Source organism: Monodon monoceros, unplaced genomic scaffold, assembly GCF_005190385.1.
Source record: "Monodon monoceros isolate NGI ecotype Baffin Bay Population unplaced genomic scaffold, NGI_Narwhal_1 Super_Scaffold_20, whole genome shotgun sequence".
NCBI classification, from domain to species: domain Eukaryota; kingdom Metazoa; phylum Chordata; class Mammalia; order Artiodactyla; family Monodontidae; genus Monodon; species Monodon monoceros.
Genome location: NW_021703777.1, coordinates 135,034,906 through 135,054,985, shown reverse-complemented (window position 1 = coordinate 135,054,985; position 20,080 = coordinate 135,034,906). Strand labels below are relative to the sequence as shown.

The following is a 20,080-nucleotide window of genomic DNA, read 5'->3' as shown; positions in this document are numbered from 1 at the left end:
CAAGGGCAGGACTTGAGTTAGCTGATAATACTAACAGATGTTGGGTGGGTGGACAGTAAGTGAGAAGGTATCCACCGCCCAAATGGATCCTCAGCCAGAGTTTCTTAGCTTCTGCCCCACTCTCCTTCTCCTCCTCCTCTTCCTCTGCCTTTGCACATATGGTGGGTGGTGAGGGCAGAGGCCCACCTGGAATGGGTTCAAGAGGAAATGGGAGGGCAGACCCCAGTCTGATGAATGGAGGGCCTTCCACAGAAGAATCATGTGGGCTCTCCAGCAGTGTCAGTCAGTGTCATGGAAGATACAGAACTGTTGGCTTGGATGAAAAGACGTAAGAGTGCATGACAAATAGGTACAGTTTTATGATCCTTGATTACATTCTGGATCTGGGGGATGAAACCACCAAAAAGGACATTATTGGGTCAACAAGCTACATTTGAATGTGAGCTCTACATAACTTGTTGCTTTTGGTTATGAGTAGTACTTAGGGGACACAGTTGCTGAGGTATTTAGGGGTGCAGTCTCTTGACCTGCAGATTACTCTCAAATGGTACAGCCCCCCAAATTGCATGTGTGTACAGTGTGCATGAGTGCCGAGTGTGTGTAGGGTATGTGTGTATGTGTGGAGCACGTGCATGTGTGTGGCGTGCGTGCCTGAGCGCAAAGGTGGTGACTTACTAGTAGTTGAATCTAGGTGAAGAGTATGTCGCTGTTAATTAAATTATTCTTTTTTTATATATAAATTTATTTATTATTATTATTTTGGCTGCATTGGGTGTTTGTTGCTGTGCGCAGCTTTCTCTAGTTGTGGCGAGCGGGGGCTACTCTTTGTTGCGGTGCACGAGCTTCTCATTGTGGTGGCTTCTCTTGTTGTGGAGCTCGGGCTCTAGGCGTGTGGGCTTCAGTAGTGGTGGCTCGCGGGCTTCAGTGGTTGTGGCTCACGGGCTCTAGAGCGCAGGCTCAGTAGTTGTGGTGCACGGGCTTAGTTGCTCCGCGGCATGTGGGATCTTCCTGGACCAGGGCTCGAACCTGTGTCCCCTGCATTGGCAGGCGGATTCTTAACCACTGCGCCAGCAGGGAAGCCCTGAATTATTCTTTGAGCTTTTATATCAGCTTGAAAGTTTTCAAAATAAAAGTTAAGGAAAAAAAATGACGAAAGAGGGACATTTAGAGAGCAGCTCTACACAACGGTTAGGAGGAGTTTCGCTCTGGAGGGAAACAGAGACATGGGAAATGAGGACATGAGAGAGTTTCTAGATGAGAGAACGAATGGCACGGGTGACCCCTTACAGAAGAGAGCGTTATCCTAGAGTTGGCAAGAGCAGATGGGATCTAAGGGACAGACATTGGCTTTATGATATTGATTTATTTTTTGCCAGCTTTTTATAGTTCAACTTACATTTTCCTGATTTCTCTCCATATATTAGCAGATATGGGAAACTCACTGACTCTGGGTTCTCAGCTCAGTCATTATTTCCTCAGGGAAGCCTTCCTGACTTCTCTGTGATTGGTGAAGGCTCACTACCTGCTCTTACCCCAACCTTTGCCTCTTTTTTGTGGCGTGTGTTGAGACTGTAATTTCACATTTATTTGTGTGATAATTTGGTTAATATCTCTCCCTCTAGATCATAATTCCCACAAGGGCCCTCATAGTGTCCCCAGCACTAACATGAGTTAGTGATTTAATTACCCTGATAATAGAAACAATAATAATGTATTGGTAAAGACCTTTTATATATAGATCACTAGCACTTATATAGCATTAAGTGCCAGATGTTGTTCTGTGGGCTTTCCACTATGATAAGTTATTAAAATCTCTCGAAATGCATGTATATTATACACAAGGAAACTTCTTTTCCCAGAGAAGTTAAATAACTTGCCCACTATCACACATTAACAGACATGTGTGCATGCATGACCCCCCAACTCGATTATTTTCACCTTTTATAGCTGAAACTGTCATATAAGTGTGGGTTTGTTTCTGGGCTATTTTCTGTTCCATTGATCTGTGTGTCTGGTTTTATGTCAACACCGTACTGCTTTGATTACTGTGGCTTTGTAGTGTAGTTTGAAATCAGGGAGCGTGATACCTCCAGTTTTGTTCTTCTTTCTCAAGATTGCTTTTGGCTGTTTGGAGTCTTTTGTGGTTCCATGCAAATTTTAGAATTTTTTGTTCAAGTTCTGTGAAAAATGCCATTGGAATTTGGATGGGGATTGCATTGAATCTGTAGATTGCTTTGTGTGGTATGAACATTTTAACAATATTAATTCTTCTAATCCATGAGCATGGAATATCTTTCCATTTATTTTTGTCTTCTTTAGCTTCTTTCATCAGTGTCTTTCAGTGTATAGTTCTTTCACCTCCTTGGTTAAATTTATTACTAGGTATTTTATTATTTTGATGCAATTGTAAATGGGATTATTTCCTTAATTTCTCTTTCTGATAGTTTGTTATTTGTGTATAGAAATACAACAGATTTCTGTATATTGATTTTGTATCCTGCAGTTTTACTGAATTCATTGATTACTCCTAACAGGTTTTTAGTGGACTCCTTAGGGTTTTCTATGTACGGTATCATGTCATCTGTAAGTAATGAAAATTCTACTTCTTTCTGACTTGAATGCCTTTTATTTCTTTTTCTTGCTTAATTGCTTTGGCTAGAACTTCCAATACTATGTTGAATAAAAGTGGCAAGAGTAGGGATCCTTGTCTTGTTCCTGATCTTAAAGGAAGAGCTTTTAGCCCTTCACCATTGAGTATGATGTTAGCTGTGGGCTTGTCATATACGGCCCTTATTATGTTTAGGTACGTTCTCTCTGTACCCATTTTATTGAGAGTTTTTATCATAAATAGATGTTGACGTTTGTCAGATGCTTCTGCATCCATTGAGATGATCGTATATTTTTTATTCTTCATTTTGTTAACATGATGTATTTTATCGATTGACTTAGGGATGCTGAACTATCCTTGCATCCGTGGAATAAATCCTACTTATCATGGTATACGATCCTTTTAATGTACTGTTGAATTCAGTTTGCTAATAACTTGTTGAGGATTTTTGCATCTATGTTCATCAAGGATATTGCCCTGTGATTTTCTTTTTTTGTGGTGTCCTTGTCTGGTTTTGATGATGAGTGTCTCTATTTCCAAAAGATAATAAAAATGAATTACTAGAAGTTTGGAATACAAAGTACAAGTCATTATTTTCTGTCTGCGTACTCAGCAGATATAGAACTGCTCTATCAATTGTTACAGAGGTTCTGTATGCAGCTCAGCGCTGGCTCTCAGATGAGCACGGGCTCCCAGGCCACACTTCCTGGAAGTACCCATGGTTGCCACAGTGGGGTCTGTTTTTGTCTGCTTCTTATTTTGGGGGTTAGATCAACATAGCCTTATGATTTGCTTTCTACCTGTCCTGCCTTTTGGTGGACGGTTCGGGTCCTGCATACGCAGTCATCTTTTATTTGGGAAGTTCGTTTGCTATCAGTAGCTGGCAGTGTCTGTCCTGAGGTCTTGGGGGCTTTGCCCTCCTACAAACTGGGACTAAATTTGGGTTGACCTTGGACCTTCTTTGTGTCCACTGCTAATATTTGAACTGCAAATTCTCCCCTTCTCTTTCAGAGGCTTTTCCCCCTATAGCTATACTATTGCAAACACAGAATTACACCTTGAATGTAAATCATGTTGGGGCTGGCAGGAGGGCTGACTGAGAAAGGAAAGGTTTTTTTGTTTGTTAGTTTTTAATTGACATGTAACTTACAGTACAGTAGAATGTACTCTTTTGCACCCGATAGTCAGGTCACCACCACCACAATCAAGTTAGACCAGTATCATCGCTTCAGAGAATTCCCTCCTGTCCCAGTGCAGCCACCCCCTCCCCCTGCCCCTCCCTCGGTAACCACTGATCCATGTTCTGTTGTGATAGAAGTTTTTAAACAATTCTCTTCTAAATCCTGAGGCGTTAACAGGAAGAGTTGACACGTTTCAGAATATTCTAGTCCTGGTGTCATCTTCGTCTCCACTAAGCCTTAGCAGAGACTTGTAGGTTCTTGGCCGCCGAGGCGAGGGGATTGTCTTACCCTCAAGTCAGAGGGCTGTTGGTGAGCATGGCAACTACTGTGTTTTAAGAGTTGTGGCCAGTACTGAGAGTCCCAAAGTTTGTAATTCTCATCTCCTTAGAAAGAAAAAAGACAAGGTGAGAAGAAGTAAAGATGAAATGAAATAACCTTCACTAGTGGGGAATTAATTTTGCAGAAATGCTTTTAAACAGGGTTTCCATAATAGCATAGATGCTGTGGGCATGCTTAGGGTTGTAACTTTTCGTTGGTAATTGAAGAGTAAAGTATGGAAATGCAAAGGTTTTCTTCTGTCACTTGACAGCTTTCGTAGCAAGCTAAAACCAGAAATTTCAAAAGCAATAGCTCTGCCATCAGACACAGCCAGTGAGATAAGAGCGCTGATTGAATGTGCAACTTCGTGGTGGATTTTGCCTTTCAGTCAAGCATTTAAATTTTCTGCCTGTTAGATCCTCTGTTTATTTTAGTTTTCCATATGTGCTTTATCATAGCTCAGAAACAGATCACTAAGAGTAGATCTTACACATCATTCTGATGTGGCAGTATTTAAAGTAACTGTCTGCTTTAGAACTGGGACTAAACGACAGTCATCTTCAGTGTTTTGAAAATAAGCCGGCTGTCATCTCAGAAACACTGTCAGAGCTTCTGTTGCTCCTTCTAGAAGACGCAGTCTGTCCAGCACGAAGTCACTTAGTCCCCAGATGTCTGGAGAGGACGAGGATTCTGATGTGGCCTCCAAACTGGGAATGTGCAATAGAGAAATAGTACGAAGAGGAGCTCTCATTCTCTTCTGCGATTATGTCGTAAGTCTGAAATTGCGAGGAGGGGCGGGTTGGGGGCTGGAAAACACCTCGCGTGGATGATACTTCTACAGACTGGCTTCCACCGTCCGTCACTCCACCAGAATGAAAGACTAAAATTAAAGTTGAATCCTGCTCCCAAGTGTAATTGGAAATCGGGCTTGGCGTCCAGCCCTGGGAGTTTAAGTTTGTCTGTAAAAGATTCAGCGGGCAATCGCTTGCTCTGCACCAATCGCAGTGCTGGGCGCCTTTGTTGTTTTGAGGGACGCCATGGAGTAACAATGGTAATAAAAAGAAGTTACAAGTTTGACTGAGTGAGGTTCTGATTTAAACAATTTTTTAATCTGTGGAAAAGGTGTTAGAATGTTAATGGCTGCATTTTTAGATTCCTATTTGAATGACATTCTTTTAAAAAATAACTTTTGTGGAATTTTTGACCATAAAACTAACATCTCTTGTTTAATACAAAAAATTTACAAAAACCAAATAAGTAAACAGAAGAAAATAACATCTGTAATCGTATTACTCAGAGAGAACTCGTTGTTCCACTCTCACTGGGATCTGATACCTTTTCCAGGCTGATAGAAAGTGCTCCTTCCTTTCGTGCAGACATGGTGCCATGAAGGCCGCTGTCACTCAGCAGCGCGTCGGAAGAGGAGTAGACTCCTTCACCTGAGCTGCTTGTTTAGATCTTTTTTGCCATGATAGCAATTTGTTAATATTCATGTTTTGTTTTACATTCTTTTTTTTTTTTGTAAATTTATTTATTTTTGGCTGCTTTGGGTCTTCATTGCTGCGCGTGGGCTTTCTCTAGTTGCGGCGAGCGGGAGCTACTCTTCGTTGTGGTGCGCAGGCTTCTCACCGCGGTGGCTTCTCTTGTTGCGGAGCATGGGCTCTAGGCACGCAGGCTTCAGTAGTTGTGGCACGCGGGCTCAGTAGTTGTGGCTCACGGGCTTAGTTGCTCTGCGGCATATGAGATCTTCCCAGGCCAGGGCTTGAACCTGTGTTCCCTGCATTGGCAGGCGGATTCTTAACCATTGCACCACCAGGGAAACCCCTTGCTTTACATTCTTGATGTTCAAATAGTTTTTCTAACTCGTTCCACTTTTGAGAAATAATTTGATATAGTTATATAATGCTGTTTTCACAGAAAATTAAGAAAAATATTTATTTTATAAGTTAATACTATCAAATTATCCCACAGTGAAAGTATTAAGCATTAACCAGATGCCAAAAAATTTATCTCACTTTATAATTTCTGCCTAGGGTCATGAATTACAGTGAAAAGGCAACATATGTATTGGTTTGGCCAAAAAGTTTGTTCGGCTTTAAGTAAAAATAACATTTTTCGGGCTTCCCTGGTGGCACAGTGGTTGGGAGTCCACCTGCTGATGCAGGGGACGCGCGTTCGTGCCCCGGTCCGGGCGGGTCCCGCATGCCGCGGAGCGGCTGGGCCCGTGAGCCATGGCTGCTGGGCCTGTGCGTCCGGAGCCTGTGCTCCGCAACGGGAGAGGCCACAAGAGTGAGAGGCCCGTGTACCGCAAAAGAAAACAAAACAAAACAAAAAAAATAATAACATGTTTCATTTTCACCAAGAACTTTTTTTTTTTTTTAATATTTATTTATTTAGGCTGCACCGGGTCTCAGTTGCGGCATGCAGGATCTTTTAGTTGTGGCACGCGAGCTCTTAGTTGTGGCTTGCGAACTCTTAGTTGCAGCATGTGGGATCTAGTTCCCCGACCAGGGATCGAACCCGGGCCTCCCTGCATTGGGAGCACGGACCACCCCCCACTGGACCACCAGGGAAGTCCCACCAAGAACTTTATTGAACAACGTATTCATTAACTGAACAAACTTTTTGGCCAACCCAAAATTTAAAACTGTATTTTTCTCATTTCCTTATAAATCTTACATGAAATTTCTTCCCTTAAGATCCATTTGATCTATGGGAACCATCCATATTTTGGATTCAGGAAATCTATCAAAACTGACAGTTACAGGAAATTGTTTTTTTCTACTGACCTGTCACAAAGCTGCAGCGAGGGTAACTGGAGAATTCCCATCAGGAGGCTGGACTGAGGCCTGGGCGAGGCAGGGCTTGCCCTGGACGGGAGCACCACCTGCTCTCGCGTCTCAGCTCGGGCTGGTCACGCCGTTCCTACTGCCCTCGGGAGGCGCCGGGCTCTCAGGTGCCCCAGACCGCCCGCGGCCCTGGGCCATGCTCTTCTCCTCCTGTGTCCCTGAGCTGTGCCGCTGGGGTGCACCTCCCTGGGGCCTGACTTTGGACAGCTCGGCTGCGGTGCACAGTTGCGGGTGCCGGCTCTGGAAAGTGTGTTGTCACCTCATCAGTCATGGTGCTCAAACAGTAAATACTTTCAGTGAGGATTATAATTCGGAGTTGGTTTTCTCCTTCCTACCACTTCCGGCCTTTTCTATGGTGCTAGTGTCTGCTCTTGCCTTGTCCACTAGAAGATGGCCTTTCACTGTTGTCTTGTCCTCAGTGCCAGAACCTGCACGATTCAGAGCACTTAACGTGGCTCATCGTCAACCACATTCAGGACCTGATCAGCCTGTCCCACGAGCCTCCTGTGCAGGACTTCATTAGTGCTGTCCATCGGAATTCCGCGGCCAGCGGCCTTTTCATCCAGGCAATTCAGTCTCGTTGTGAAAATCTTTCAACTGTAAGTCTCCCTGGTGCCGGCTATCGCCGGTTTTCTCTGCCTTAAAAATGGAGGGTTGGCATTTTTAAACTGCTGTTTCCAGTGGTCAAAACCCTCTGCTCTTATTCCTCTCCTTCTCTCAAACCGCAGCCCACCACGCTGAAGAAAACCCTCCAGTGCCTGGAAGGGATCCACCTGAGCCAGTCGGGCGCCGTGCTGACGCTGTACGTGGACAAGCTTTTGTGTACTCCGTTCCGTGTGCTGGCTCACATGGTCGACACCCTTGCTTGTCGCCGGGTGGAGATGCTTCTGGCTGCAAATTTACAGGTACTGGGAGAAAACACAGATGTCGTTTTTTACTGAAAACCTGGCAGGGCAGGCGGAACACTTGGCTGGCTCCTCCCCCACGGGGATAGTCTTCACGTGGCCACCGAGGGGAGCGTGCAACACGGATGAGCTGGTCCTTCCTTGTGTGTCCGATATGGGTGCTTCCTGTACTTCTTCTAGTCCACCTTTGCCACCAGAGCCGGACATGCCCCTTTATCTTCTGTAAACGAGCACAGGTGACTTTGACTCTTGTGCGTTGCAACCCCACTGACGTGTTCTTGTCTGCTTTAGAACAGCATGGCCCAGCTGCCGGCGGAAGAGCTAAGCAGGATCCAGGAGCACCTGCAGAGCAGCGGGTTAGCGCAGAGGTAACGCCGGGGCCCGGTGCTTCTTGCTTTCTGAGTGTAAAGACTAGGGTTTGTGAGGGCACAGACTCGCAGGATGAGAGGCTGGCGTGCTGTATTGGTGGGTTCACTGCAGAAGGGCCTTGAGAGAGAGCCTTCCGAAATTAACACAGTTGGATCTTAACGTGTACACAGTGAGGACCAGCTGGCAGTGTCAGCTCTGCCGCGATAATGCGCCGTGGCTGTGTGAGGGTGGCGGGTGTTCCTGTGGCCTCCTCTCACCATCTGCGATGAGTCATCGAACAGCTCTGTCTTAGCAAAAATCAAAGCCTGTGATCTAATTGCTAAACAAGACCTGGCAGAGCTGAGAGACGTTACCTAGTTCTCGGCGAGAATTGTTTCTACATCTTGTCAACATTTTGTCTCTCTGTGGCTGTTTATCACCTAATTTTGTTTGCAAAGTCTTTTTGAGGCCTTTGCCAGAAATCCTGATGTCTGTTACATGAGTGTATTTCCGTGACTGCAAAATAAATGAAGAGAAGCCTTTATCTTCTCTCCTCCACAGCAGGGAGAACGTTTGTGAGAGAGAATCTGGTTACTGTACTGACTTCAGTCTTAAGAGTAGCCGTTGCTGGTTTCTTTAACCGAGAAGGGGTAGGACTTGGGCAGTACGAGGCTTTAGGTGACTCGTCAGTATGCTGGGTGACTTACGTTGTAATTTGCATCATGAAGTTGTTGTTCTCATAGCAGGTGGTGAGAGTCGACACTATCCTTATTTTCGACCCTAGACTTATTCAGGCAGACGAGGAGGGGTAAAAATATTTTGTGCCAGATGAGGTGATTCTTTTATGAAATGAATGTAAATGGGTATAGATTGTATATGTGGGGAGATAAAGTAGGAGATTTTGTGCCCTGGGATCTTAGGTGGTCCGTTTTGTGTTGATAAAGAGCGCCTGTATTAGTTGTTATGCTGTGTATTGCCTGCTGCAGTGTTTGAGTATAAATGAAATTTCTGAAAAATACTTATAGGACATAAACCGTGGTTGTTACCAGTAAACTGGGGCCTGAATTTGCATCATGACTTGAGTGTCGATGAGAAATAGCTCTGAACAGAAAGTTTCAAACGTGTCGCCTCGCTGTAAGAAGCCACTGTTGCTCCCTCTGGTGCAGCTGTGCCGTAACCCGTGTGTGATTGGATTCCAGACACCAAAGGCTCTACTCCCTGCTGGACAGGCTTCGTCTCGCCACTGCACCGGCATCGCGTGGCCCCGCTCCTCTGGTCACGCCCCACCCGCTGGACGGGGACGGGCCCCTGGCACTGGAGACAGTGAGTCCTGACAAAGTAAGTGTCCAGCACGTCTGGGTGTGACACACAGGGCCCCCTCGGCGCACTGAGTGCCTCTGCAGCGGGTGGCTCAGGCGGCAGGACGTCCTGGCGCTCAGCACAGCCCCTGAGGGCTCTCGAGCTGCCCTGTTTCTTGCCAGCAATGGGCACAGTCACATCAGCGACAGGACCCATGAGGTCCAGCCTGGGTTTTTAGCAGGGGGCATGGGGTGAGAAAGGAAATGCTGACTCGGGTCATTAGTAGGGGGCTGAGGGTCATGGTGATTAATGGAGAATCAGGAGACGGGTGGCCACGGCCTGCCCAACTGGCGTGTCTCCCTTTCCTTAACGCCTGCTGACCCGCTGCATATTGACCCCACCACCCCAGGGGACCTGGTACCTTGTCATCACCCTCACTGCTCACACCTCAGAGCCGGGGGCCATTTGGGGCCTTGGTGGGGCCTTGGTAGGGCCTTGGTATGCTCCTTTCCTGGAGAGAGTTCATTTTAAATATGAACTTGGAGTCCAAAATCCAGCAGCCCAGGCGTAGATAACAGAGTCCGGGCCACTGTTCTCAGGCATGGTTTGTTCAGCCCCTCCACTGCACTGGCCCTGGGGAGAGAAGAGCAAAGCAGACCCCCCAGTAGAAGATGATCAGCACGATGCCCAACAAGGGGTGGACAGAGAGGTGGGCCCGCTACCCTCAGTACTTTACTGAGTTTGAGGGACAGTGGAGCGATCGCCAGGTGAGGGGAGAGGATGTCCAGACAGGTAACAGCAAGTCCAAAGACACAGCCAGTACCAGTTCCCATGGGAAAGGGCTGTGGGGGCGCTGAGCAGCCCGCACAGTGACAGCGTCCAGTTTTACCAGAGCTGTATTCATGGTCCAGGGAGGCCACTTGTCCTTTGGTCTGGGACAGGACATGAGGGTCAGTAGGAGAAGAAACAAGGTGTATCCGGTCAAGTTGAAGCCCCTTGAGAGCCTGCCCAGTCGCATCCCGTCATCCACCTTTTCTCCTCCCCAGGACTGGTACGTACGTCTGGTTAAATCCCAGTGCTGGACGCGGTCAGACTCTGCACTGCTGGAAGGGGCAGAGCTGGTGAATCGGATCCCTCCGGGTGACTTGAACGCGTTCATGATGAACTCGGTACAGTGGAGCCGCGGGACCCTTGGGAACCCTTTCTCTTGTTACTCACACGTGTTTGATGTGTTTCATTGTCATGTGACCGAATAGCAATGTGCACCACTTACCTTTGTGCCTTAACAGCAGAGACCCTAATCCAGACAGGACAGGATGTTATTTCAGCCACGCTAGAGTCTAAAAGGAGGGGAATTGTGTTTAACTCACCTTTTCGTGCATTTAAAGAAAATAGGTTCCCTTAGGTTATAATGAATTCTGATTGCTTGTCTCGTGCTCATGAGCAAAAGTACTGGGATGGTGCCATGGTGCATGATTTAACTGACTTTTTCATGATGTTATGGAAGTTAGTAAGCCCCTCCCTACCTGGAGCGGGGTCCCCTCCCCACTATGTGCAGTGAGGCCCCCCACCCTCACTAGGTGTCACACAGGCCTGCTGTGCGGAGCTGGCCCAGGAGCCCTGGCAGGGCATCCATGTTCCTGTCCTCAGCTGTTGGACTGGTGCTGTGAGGGCTGGAGCCCCCTTGATGGTGTTGGCACAGCCTTGGCAGAGTCCTTCTCAGACCTGCTGGGACCAGCAGCCGACAAACCTTTAGGTGTTAATAGTGCTGCCTGGAAATATGCCAAGTGGGAGTGACGCAGGGACGTGGGGAATGGCAAGGACCGGCAGGTGTGGTGTAGAGAGCTTCAGGGTGCAGCCACATGTTCCCAAGCACTGACCCTCCCTCAGTTTGAAAGAAAGAGCTACATGGGGAAAACAGGAGAATTGGCCCAAAACCAGTTTGCCAAACTCATTTGAAGAGCCCTTCAGTGAAAGCTGATTTGCTGATAAGTGATAAATTTGCTTAATAACCAACTGAATTTTCCAAATTTGCTCATTAGACTTTTAACAGCATTAAAGAAAGGCTCAGCTGCAATGGCTAGGGGTCGATTTTGGTCGCTGACAATGACGTGTGCTTTTCTGAATATTAAGTAAATTAAGATTGGCCAAAAAGATCCTTAAATGGCTTTAAAAAGTTGGCAAAGCACAGTACAAATTGAAACAGTATCGTATGAAATGCTGTTTTTCCAATCAAACTTGTGGCATTTATATGACTGCGTTGATTTATTTCAGCTGCTTTTGAACATAACTTGTCTTTTTCAAACATTGAGATGTTTGGTGTTTCACTGTTTCTTGGATGGCACATCAGCTTGATTTTGTATCTTCATCAATTAAAATTTCATCATATTAAAGTTTTGATTTCAAATAAATCTGAAGACATAAAAAAGCTATTTCTTTAAAATTAAAGTACCCAAAAGCGACCAGAAATATACTTCACCGATCGTATGTTAAATGGAGATGTTCATTTATTTGTAACAGAAGTAGAATAAGGTATTCTTTCCAGTGTTTTGGATGGCGTACTAATCTGTTATCTCAGAAACGTTTGCTTCTCTGCTGTGTTTCCCTTGCCCGACTGAAAGCTCGTAATCGGCATTGTTGAACCTTTAATGCCCCGATTCAGGAGTTCAACCTGAACCTGCTAGCCCCGTGCTTGGGCCTGGGCGTGCGTGAGATCTGTGCGGGCCGGAAGAGCCCCCTTTTCGCAGCAGCTCGCACGGCAACTCTGGACCGCGTGGCCAGTGTGGTTCAGCAGCTGCCCGCTGTCCACCACGTCTTCCAGCCGTTCCTGCCTGCAGAGCCCACCGCCTACTGGAGCAAGTTGGACGATCTCTTTGGTAATTAAAATCAAAGTCCCCTTATTTTAAAAAAACGCTGCAGAGCCAGTGCCACGCTCTGTACTGAGTGAAAATACAGTCAACACTGTCGATCTGATACACCAAAGGCACTTACAGAGGCCACCGAGAACCTGCACTGGGGCCCTGGCTCTGCGTGTCTTTTGGTGTGTTTGCTGCTTGGCCGTTCCTTGACGTGGCCTGAGCTCGGGGCCTGCGAGGAACACAGGCTCAGCCTCGGGAATGTGGGTCCTGGTCTCGCGGGGTGGTGGGTTGTGTGCCCGTGTGCTTCCGGGAGCCATGTCTTTAGTTCCCATCAGATTCTCGGGGGGAGGGGGTGGCGGCGACTGCCTGTCTTTCAGAGGTCAGAGCCTCTGCTGAAGGCTCTTGCCCCCATGGGGCCTTCTGTTTCAGGGGATGCCGTGCTGTATCGGACCCTGACCACTCTGGCTCGGGCCCTGGCCCAGTACCTGCTGGTGTTCTCCAGACTGCCCGGCCACTTGCACCTTCCTCCTGAGAAGGAGAGGGACACCGTGAAGTTTGTGGTCATGACCCTCGAGGTAAGAGGCAGCTTGGGAACTTGGCGCTCAGTGCAGAGGGAAGAAGCTCCTCCATCTGAAAATGCAGAGCTGTGTGCAGCCCGGCGCCTGCGGCCTGTCCTTCCAGCAGTGACCGCTGTCACGTGTCACATCCGTCCCCTGCTTTGCCGAGCTCCGTCACGCCCCTTATTGCTCCATTCCCCACGGTTGCCTTGTGAGGTTGACAACACAGCCCTTCTTGTCTCTGCCTCAGGGCAGGGGAGCGGGGGCACTCTGAAGGGTCAGGTCTGGGACCTGGGCTCCCGCCCAGGGTCTCCTGAGCATAGCATGGGGAGTCGTCAGGCACTTACATGTGAATCTTGTTTCCTTGATGCTAAGATACTTTTTTGATTTAGTACAAACCATCCATTTAAAAATTTTTTCCAGGGAAAAAGAAGCCGTGCAAATGTAGTATGTATCCTAATTTTAGATACTTAGTAAATAATAATTTGAGAAATTTGTTATATTTTAAATTGAGCAATAAACCTGATATTTCAGCTGTGGGGAATTGAACACTCTGTGTTAATACTTATAAACACCCCCAAAACGTGTACATACGTGTGTGCATTGCCTTTTTGTACGACTTCTGGAGAAGAGAGTTTGGCCTGCACCCTTGGAGGCAGAGGACACGGCTGACCCAGTGCTGACACCCCCTGCCGCCTCCCAGCAGGGAGGGGGAGCGTCCAGAGGGCATTCGCCCAGCTGTTCAGAAGGCGACAAACAAGCGCCTGCTTGAGCCAGGCCGAGCCAGATAGCTGTGACCCCTGCCCTTTAGGCTTCAGCGTAGTCGGAAGGCTGGCAAACAAGCGTACGGTTACGGTACAGAGTGGCCCCTGCCAGCCATCACGTGCCCGTACGCCCTGCATCATCTCATTCAGGTCTCACTGCAACCCTGGGAGGTGGGCTGTTATTCCCATTTTACAGATGAGAGAAGCAGGGCTTAAGAGGCTCAGCGACTTCACCCGCTGGGAAGTAGCCATTCCAGCATTTGAACCCCAGCACGGCTGTCAGGTTCAGCCTCTGTGACTGCAGCTGAGGCGAGGCCCTGGGCAGTGGGAGCCCCGAGGGAGAGCCCAGCGCTGTGCGACCAGGGCAGGATGCTGGGGGCGGGCAGCCACATCAGGTTGGGCATTCTGCGTTCCACTCCCAGAGTGGGAGTGGGAGGGGGGTACTTCAGTGAGCAGGTGGGTCAGGATTGAACCGGAGGGAGCTGGGGATGGTGGCCCGAGAGCCATCCCTCTGGAGGGAGCTTTGGACAGCTCCTCGACGGCCGGGGGTTCTCAGCTTCCCTGCCAGCCCCTGTGGCAGGAAGGAGGTGTGGGTCAAACCTGTATTAACACGCACCTGCCCCTCCAGGCCCTGTCGTGGCATTTGATCCACGAGCAGATCCCACTGAGTCTGGATCTGCAGGCGGGCCTGGACTGCTGCTGCCTGGCTCTGCAGCTGCCCGGTCTCTGGAGCCTGCTCTCCTCCCCTGAGATGGTGACCCACGCCTGCTCTCTCATCCACTGTGTGCGGTTCATCCTAGAAGCCCGTGAGTCCATGACCGTGACGGTTTCTTTCCTTTGTCACTTGAACCAGTAATCAGCTCCGCAGATGTAGTCACAGACGTTCATTTTGTGCCACCTGTTTGCCAGGTGCTAAGTTGGGCATTGGGGGTGAAGAGGTGGATGAAGTATGGGCCTTGCCTCAATCTCCAGTATCTTGGGGTCTACCCTAGAATTTAACTTGAGTTTGCTTTTGCAGTCATTTTGTTTAGATTTTGGAATTCTAGCTTTCATAAAAAATACTTCTAATTTGTGTCCCTTTGATTTCTGGTCCTAATTGACCGTCTCATCCTTTTAGTCCTAGATGATCATAAGATTAATAAGATTGTATTCAAAAAATTACTTGTTTTCTATTATAGTTGAAATGCTTGTTTCTATACTGCATTGTAATACTAGTATATTGAAAAATAAAAGTGACTTACTCTTTTCAAGGGACAATGTCCTTAACAAGGGTCATTAGCCACAATTTTTAAAAATTGGACATTATAGTTTAACATGTTAGAGGGTGTCTTGAAGTTTTGTATTTTTAAATTAATCATTATAGAGTGGTGTTTTGAAGAGTCATTGTTTAAATTGTTTTCATCTGTGCATTTGTAGTCAACTTGAAAACGAAGATCCAGGGGCTAATTTATCAAAGCCAGACTTCTTGGGGGTTGCATTGATGCTTTTAGCAGTAATGAATCAGGAACCATCTGATAAAGACCTTCCGGGTTAGAGGTGGCAAACAGCAGACAGTGGGAAGGACTTGGAAATCCGAGTGAGAAGTCCAAATCCTTGTGCACTTTGGATTAACCTAGAGATTGATACCTGAGCCTGGTGCGTCTAAAATGGTCTAAAGTTGATTCTAGGAAATCTAGACCTCATTTGACATAATCTGTCACTTTGAAACGTTCACGAGGCTGCATGAATGTGAAAATCTGAATGAAAGGAATGGGAATTCTTCTGTTTGTTCTGTTGTGGTTTTAGTTGTGGTGCAGCCTGGGGACCAGCTTCTTAGCCCAGAAAGAAGGACGAACCCCCCACAGGCCGCCAGAGAGGACGAAGTGGATTCAAACACACAGAGTACGTCTTACCTAGTGTCTTTGGGGGCTTGAAATTCATTCACAGAAGAGACCTGTAAAGCGGTCAGTGTGGACGTGTGAAGCTGCCTGCCTTCACTTGGCTGCGTCCCGGCGCTCGTCCCTGAGTTCGGGGGCGATTCGAGGGGCTGCCTCGCACGTCCCGCTGGCGGGCACCCTCTGCTGTCTGGCTCCCTGTGAACCCCACACTCCGCTGGGGTGTCGTGCTCGTCAGGGAGCCTCCTGACCTCCATCCTCGCTCGCTTTCCCCCCCGCTCCCCGCCTCTGTTTTCACCCTGCACTTGCTGCTCCTGTGTCCTTTACCTCAGACTCCGAGCTCCTTTTGGGCAGGGCGTCCGTTTTCCTTCTCTGTGTCCTCACTGCTGTACGTGATCAACACATGTTTGTTGAGTAACGAATGAATGAATAAAAATACTAAGAAACTTAAAGTTAGTGGAAATACCATGTGAACGCTAGGTAACCTGAGTGTCTGTTGCAGCCATGTATTTTGGTGGACTTTTAAATGAAAATTCCTCCTCTCCCTACAGAAAAAGAAAGAAAAGAAAAAAAATACACATCTCATTCATTTAAACCTATTCAAAATCATTTAAACCTAGACTTAGCCACGTACCTTAGTTTTTCATGTACTTTCTCCCGATTCAGGTATTTTACTCTGAAAATGGTGGCAAGGCACGTTGTGAGGAAAGCTTCTTGTCACCAGGGGCCTCCAGGCTGTTTCCCCAGAGGGTCTGGTGGGAATGCCAACCTGCAGCCTGTCCCACAAAGCGGGGAAGCAAATGCCCCACCTGGCAGCTCTTGGCCGTTTTTCTTATGGAACACTCTTACTTGGAATATCGAAATCTTATCCATGCTCTGTTGGCTTAAGAAACATGCCTTTTTAATAGCAGGTAGATAAATGCTTTGTGTCTTTTTTTGCCAGCTTTTGCTCAACCCCAGTTACCGACAAGAGTGTTCCTGTTGGTGGTGTTAAGATAGGAATTTTTCTTCTTGTTACCCACTCAAGGTTTTACAATTGTACAGCATCTAGAAGCAGTGGTGTTTTGTTCACAGCCAAGCTCTTCCCTGAGCCTCTATCTTAAGACTCTGGTTCTGCCATCCCCGAGTTTGTGACTTAATGATTCCTTACTGATAACTGAGGAACGTGCAAACACTCACTTCCTGCTCGGCCACCTTGTGGCCCTGTGCTTCTGCAGTACGGATAAGAATAGTACTCACCTGATGGGGCTGCCGTAGGATTAAGTGCGTTAATCCACATAAGGGACCCATGACAAGTGCCAGGCTTGCTGTAAGTGCTCAGGGAATGTCACCGTATTTTACTTGTAATTTGAATTTCCATTCCTCTGAAAATAGTTGCGGCTCTTCATGTGGTTGAGTCAGAGCAGGCAGGCCCACTGGCTGGAGCATATTTAGTTTGGGTTAATATAATTGCGCTCATTCTCCACGGCCCCATTTAGGCTGGTTAATTTCATCCTGGCCAGAGGAGGAAGCGCGCTTTCTTTATCACCTCAGTAGGATGGTACCTCTTAAAGGTGGTCCCGGAAATTGTATTAAAGTCACCCTTGTTTCTCTTAGTTCAGGGCTCGATTCCTTAAGTCCACTAGTCATTCCTTCTCTCTGTGAAGAAGTTGCCTAGACTGTTGAATCTCATGGACGGTGGATAGTATCCGTCCACAACCCTAAACATTTATCAACTTGGCAAATAATTTTTTGGCACATACTCAAAGTGAGGAAGAAAGTGCCCCTGCCCTCGAGGCGCAGTGGTTCTTAAACCCTCAGGACGTGGGGTTTTCCTCAGCGTTCTGTCTCAGGACTTCTCGGGTAGGACTCGGCAGCCCATCAGAATCCCGCCACCAGCCACCAGAACCCCTGATCTTGGGGAAACGGTGAACCGAGGATTACAGCATGGGTCTCTACACACCAGCCTAGGGGCGAGCGAGCACAGCGTCCTGGGAGAGCCAGAGAAAGCCAAAGCCCTGGGGAGGGGCTGCAGCCTCCTCCTGGGTGTCAGCTGGCTGCACACGCAGGGTGGCTGGGAGGCCGGGACCAGGTTCCAGGTGTTTGTGCCAGTCTTGGCAGATGTGGAGAGGACTGCTTGTTTAGGTGGATGTGGAGGAGGTGAGATCTGTAGGCCTTCGGCGGCCACCTAGAGTCTCATGGGCCCCATGTTTCTGGCGGGCGTGGCCGGCGGTGGGGCTGTGCCTACTATCTGTGAGGGTGGGAAGGTCAGGGGGAGGGATGGTGGGTTTGGGGTGTGTTTTGACAGAATGGTCCTCTGTCACCCACGGTGCCTGTTTAGACCCTCAGTATGTCACTGCAGCCTGTGGGATGGTGGCCGAGATGGTGGAGGCACTGCCGTTGGTGCTGGCCTTGGGTCATAAAAGGAACAGCAACGCCCCGGCGTTCCTCACGCCGGTGCTCAAGAACATCGTCATCAGCCTGGCCCGCTTGCCCCTCGTCAACAGCTACACGCGCGTCCCGCCCCTGGTGAGTCTGTCCCTCCCTTTGCACGAGACCCAAGTGATGGGGACACGCAGGCAGGCCCCAGGCTCGGGACTCTTGAGAGTGCAAAGCCGCTCAGATGCCCACTTGCGGTGGCCAGAGCGTTCCTTGATTGCATCCGTGACACCGGGCTGGCTTCCTCGGGAGTGGCGTGGCTGGGTCGTGAGTAGAAATGCTCCGAAGTGGGGTGGGGCACCATCACATGACGAAAGGAGGTTTCCTCCCGCGATGCTGGGTGTGACTCCGAGGCCCTCAGGCTCGTCTGTTGAGTGGGAGAGCAGAAGTGATGCCTCCTGGAGTGAGCGTTTCCCTTTAGGTAGTCACCCTCGGGGGAAGCTCGGCGGGTATGGCACAGCTGCAGCTCCTCTGCTCTTTTGAAGCTGGCTTTGGAACCAGGGTCAGGTGGGCGTCGTCAGTGGGACCGGGCTCCACGTCACAGAGGGGCCTGGGCAGGCGGGCCGCGGGCTGCAGGAGGCTGCGCTGCTGCCCTCACACCTGCTGGAGGGAGAGACAGGGCGACGGGCTGGCACCCGCGGGCTGGAGCCGGCAGGGGGAGGTGGGCCGGGACCGAGAGGCAGGCGCTTGTTGCCGCCTGGAAGGGTGCATGCCCGCCGGCGGGGCTCAGCCTCTGTGCGTGTGAGGTTCTGCAGCGGCTGCACCGAGGCCGTGGTGCGCCCCGACCCCGAGGGTGAAGAGGGTTTCGCTGTGGGAGCTCTTTCTGGGGAAAAACCCAGTGACGTGCTGTCCTGGGGTCGCCGTGGAAACTGGGAGTTGTGGGCGTTGGCGAAACCCGGCACCCCGGGGTGGGGAGAGCTGGGGAAGTCAGGTGTGGGTCTCAGCCCGGGCGCCGCGCTTGGGCCGTCGCTGCAGGTGTCGAGACGGCTCACCTTTGGGTGGGAGCGGGGAGCCGATGCAGGTGGGCACAGTCCAGAGGCTTCGATGGCTGGCCCGGACGTGGGAAGAGCCGCCCAGACCACGCACGCCGTAGATGAAACTCTGCGAGCGTGGGCTTGAACCCACGCGGCTCCACAACCCTGCCACGGGACGTTCAGGAGGGTTCGGGGAGCAGGTGAGAGGCTGAGAGGGCGTCTTCCAGAGGCCAGTGGGCGCTGGGGCTGCGGGGGCCAGCCGGCCACCTCCTCGAGGCCCACGTGGCCGGCTTTGGGGATGCAGAGTGCGAGCTCTGGCCGGCTGCGGCCTGTGTCCTCGGAGGGGGTCGGCTCGGCCGGTTGGGAGCTGGGCTCCTGCTGCCGGGGCAGCCTCGGCCCCTCCGGTGTGCATGGCAGCACCAGACGACAGAGCTGGACTTGACGGAGTTTACAAACGGCTGGCGTGGCTCTTGTCGTGCCTGCTCGCGGTAAATATTGCTGTGTGTGGCCGAACCTCACGTGCTCCTGCCAGCCTCTAAGGGTTGGGGGTACCTGCGCGGGCGGCCCTGGGCAGGTCTGGGAGCCCCCGCGGCACCAGCGCCCAGGGCCCTCCCTCCGCTATGTCTGCGCTCAGGAAGAGGTGGCCCGCCAGGGAGCTGCGCCTAAAGAAAGCGTGTTTCCTGGCTCCCTCGCGGTTCGGCCATCCTGACTTGACTCGGGAGACTATGTCTGTTTCATCCTCTCAGGTGTGGAAACTCGGATGGTCACCCAAACCAGGAGGGGATTTTGGCACCGTGTTCCCCGAGATCCCCGTGGAGTTCCTCCAGGAAAAGGAAGTCTTCAAAGAGTTCATCTACCGCATCAATACGCTAGGTAGTCCGGGTCTCCCCTCCGATGTGGTTGCACGTCATCACGTGCCTGCCCTGGGGGAGCCAGGGCTGCAGTAGTGGGACCCGTCTCTCCTTTTATTCCACAAAAGAGTTAAGGCATAACATAATCGTGAATACGTCTGTAATGTACACAAAGCTGTCACGGTGAAAAGTTTGATCCAAGTTTGTGTGTGTGTGTGTGTGAGTTTAACGCCAAATTTTCATGTGTCAGGCTTGTTTCAGGTCAGGAAGGGTACC

General features: G+C 49.5%; 1 protein-coding gene across 12 annotated transcripts in view; it reads left to right on the top strand.

The window, feature by feature from the left end:
* HTT (huntingtin) overlaps positions 1-20,080 on the top strand; it is a 136,487-nt gene that overhangs the window by 103,145 nt on the left and 13,262 nt on the right. For all 12 annotated transcript variants that reach the window (XR_003795462.1, XR_003795464.1, XR_003795463.1 and 9 more), the window contains 12 exons: positions 4,736-4,877; positions 7,376-7,555; positions 7,685-7,861; positions 8,153-8,229; positions 9,409-9,547; positions 10,555-10,677; positions 12,171-12,384; positions 12,796-12,941; positions 14,316-14,493; positions 15,473-15,568; positions 17,882-18,069; positions 19,700-19,826. Coding sequence is in view for 9 of the 12 variants with exons in the window: in XM_029234592.1 (XP_029090425.1) it covers positions 4,736-4,877; positions 7,376-7,555; positions 7,685-7,861; positions 8,153-8,229; positions 9,409-9,547; positions 10,555-10,677; positions 12,171-12,384; positions 12,796-12,941; positions 14,316-14,493; positions 15,473-15,568; positions 17,882-18,069; positions 19,700-19,826 (1,787 nt within the window). In the remaining 3 variants the exon portion in view is untranslated. The remainder of the gene's footprint in view (positions 1-4,735; positions 4,878-7,375; positions 7,556-7,684; positions 7,862-8,152; positions 8,230-9,408; positions 9,548-10,554; positions 10,678-12,170; positions 12,385-12,795; positions 12,942-14,315; positions 14,494-15,472; positions 15,569-17,881; positions 18,070-19,699; positions 19,827-20,080) is intronic.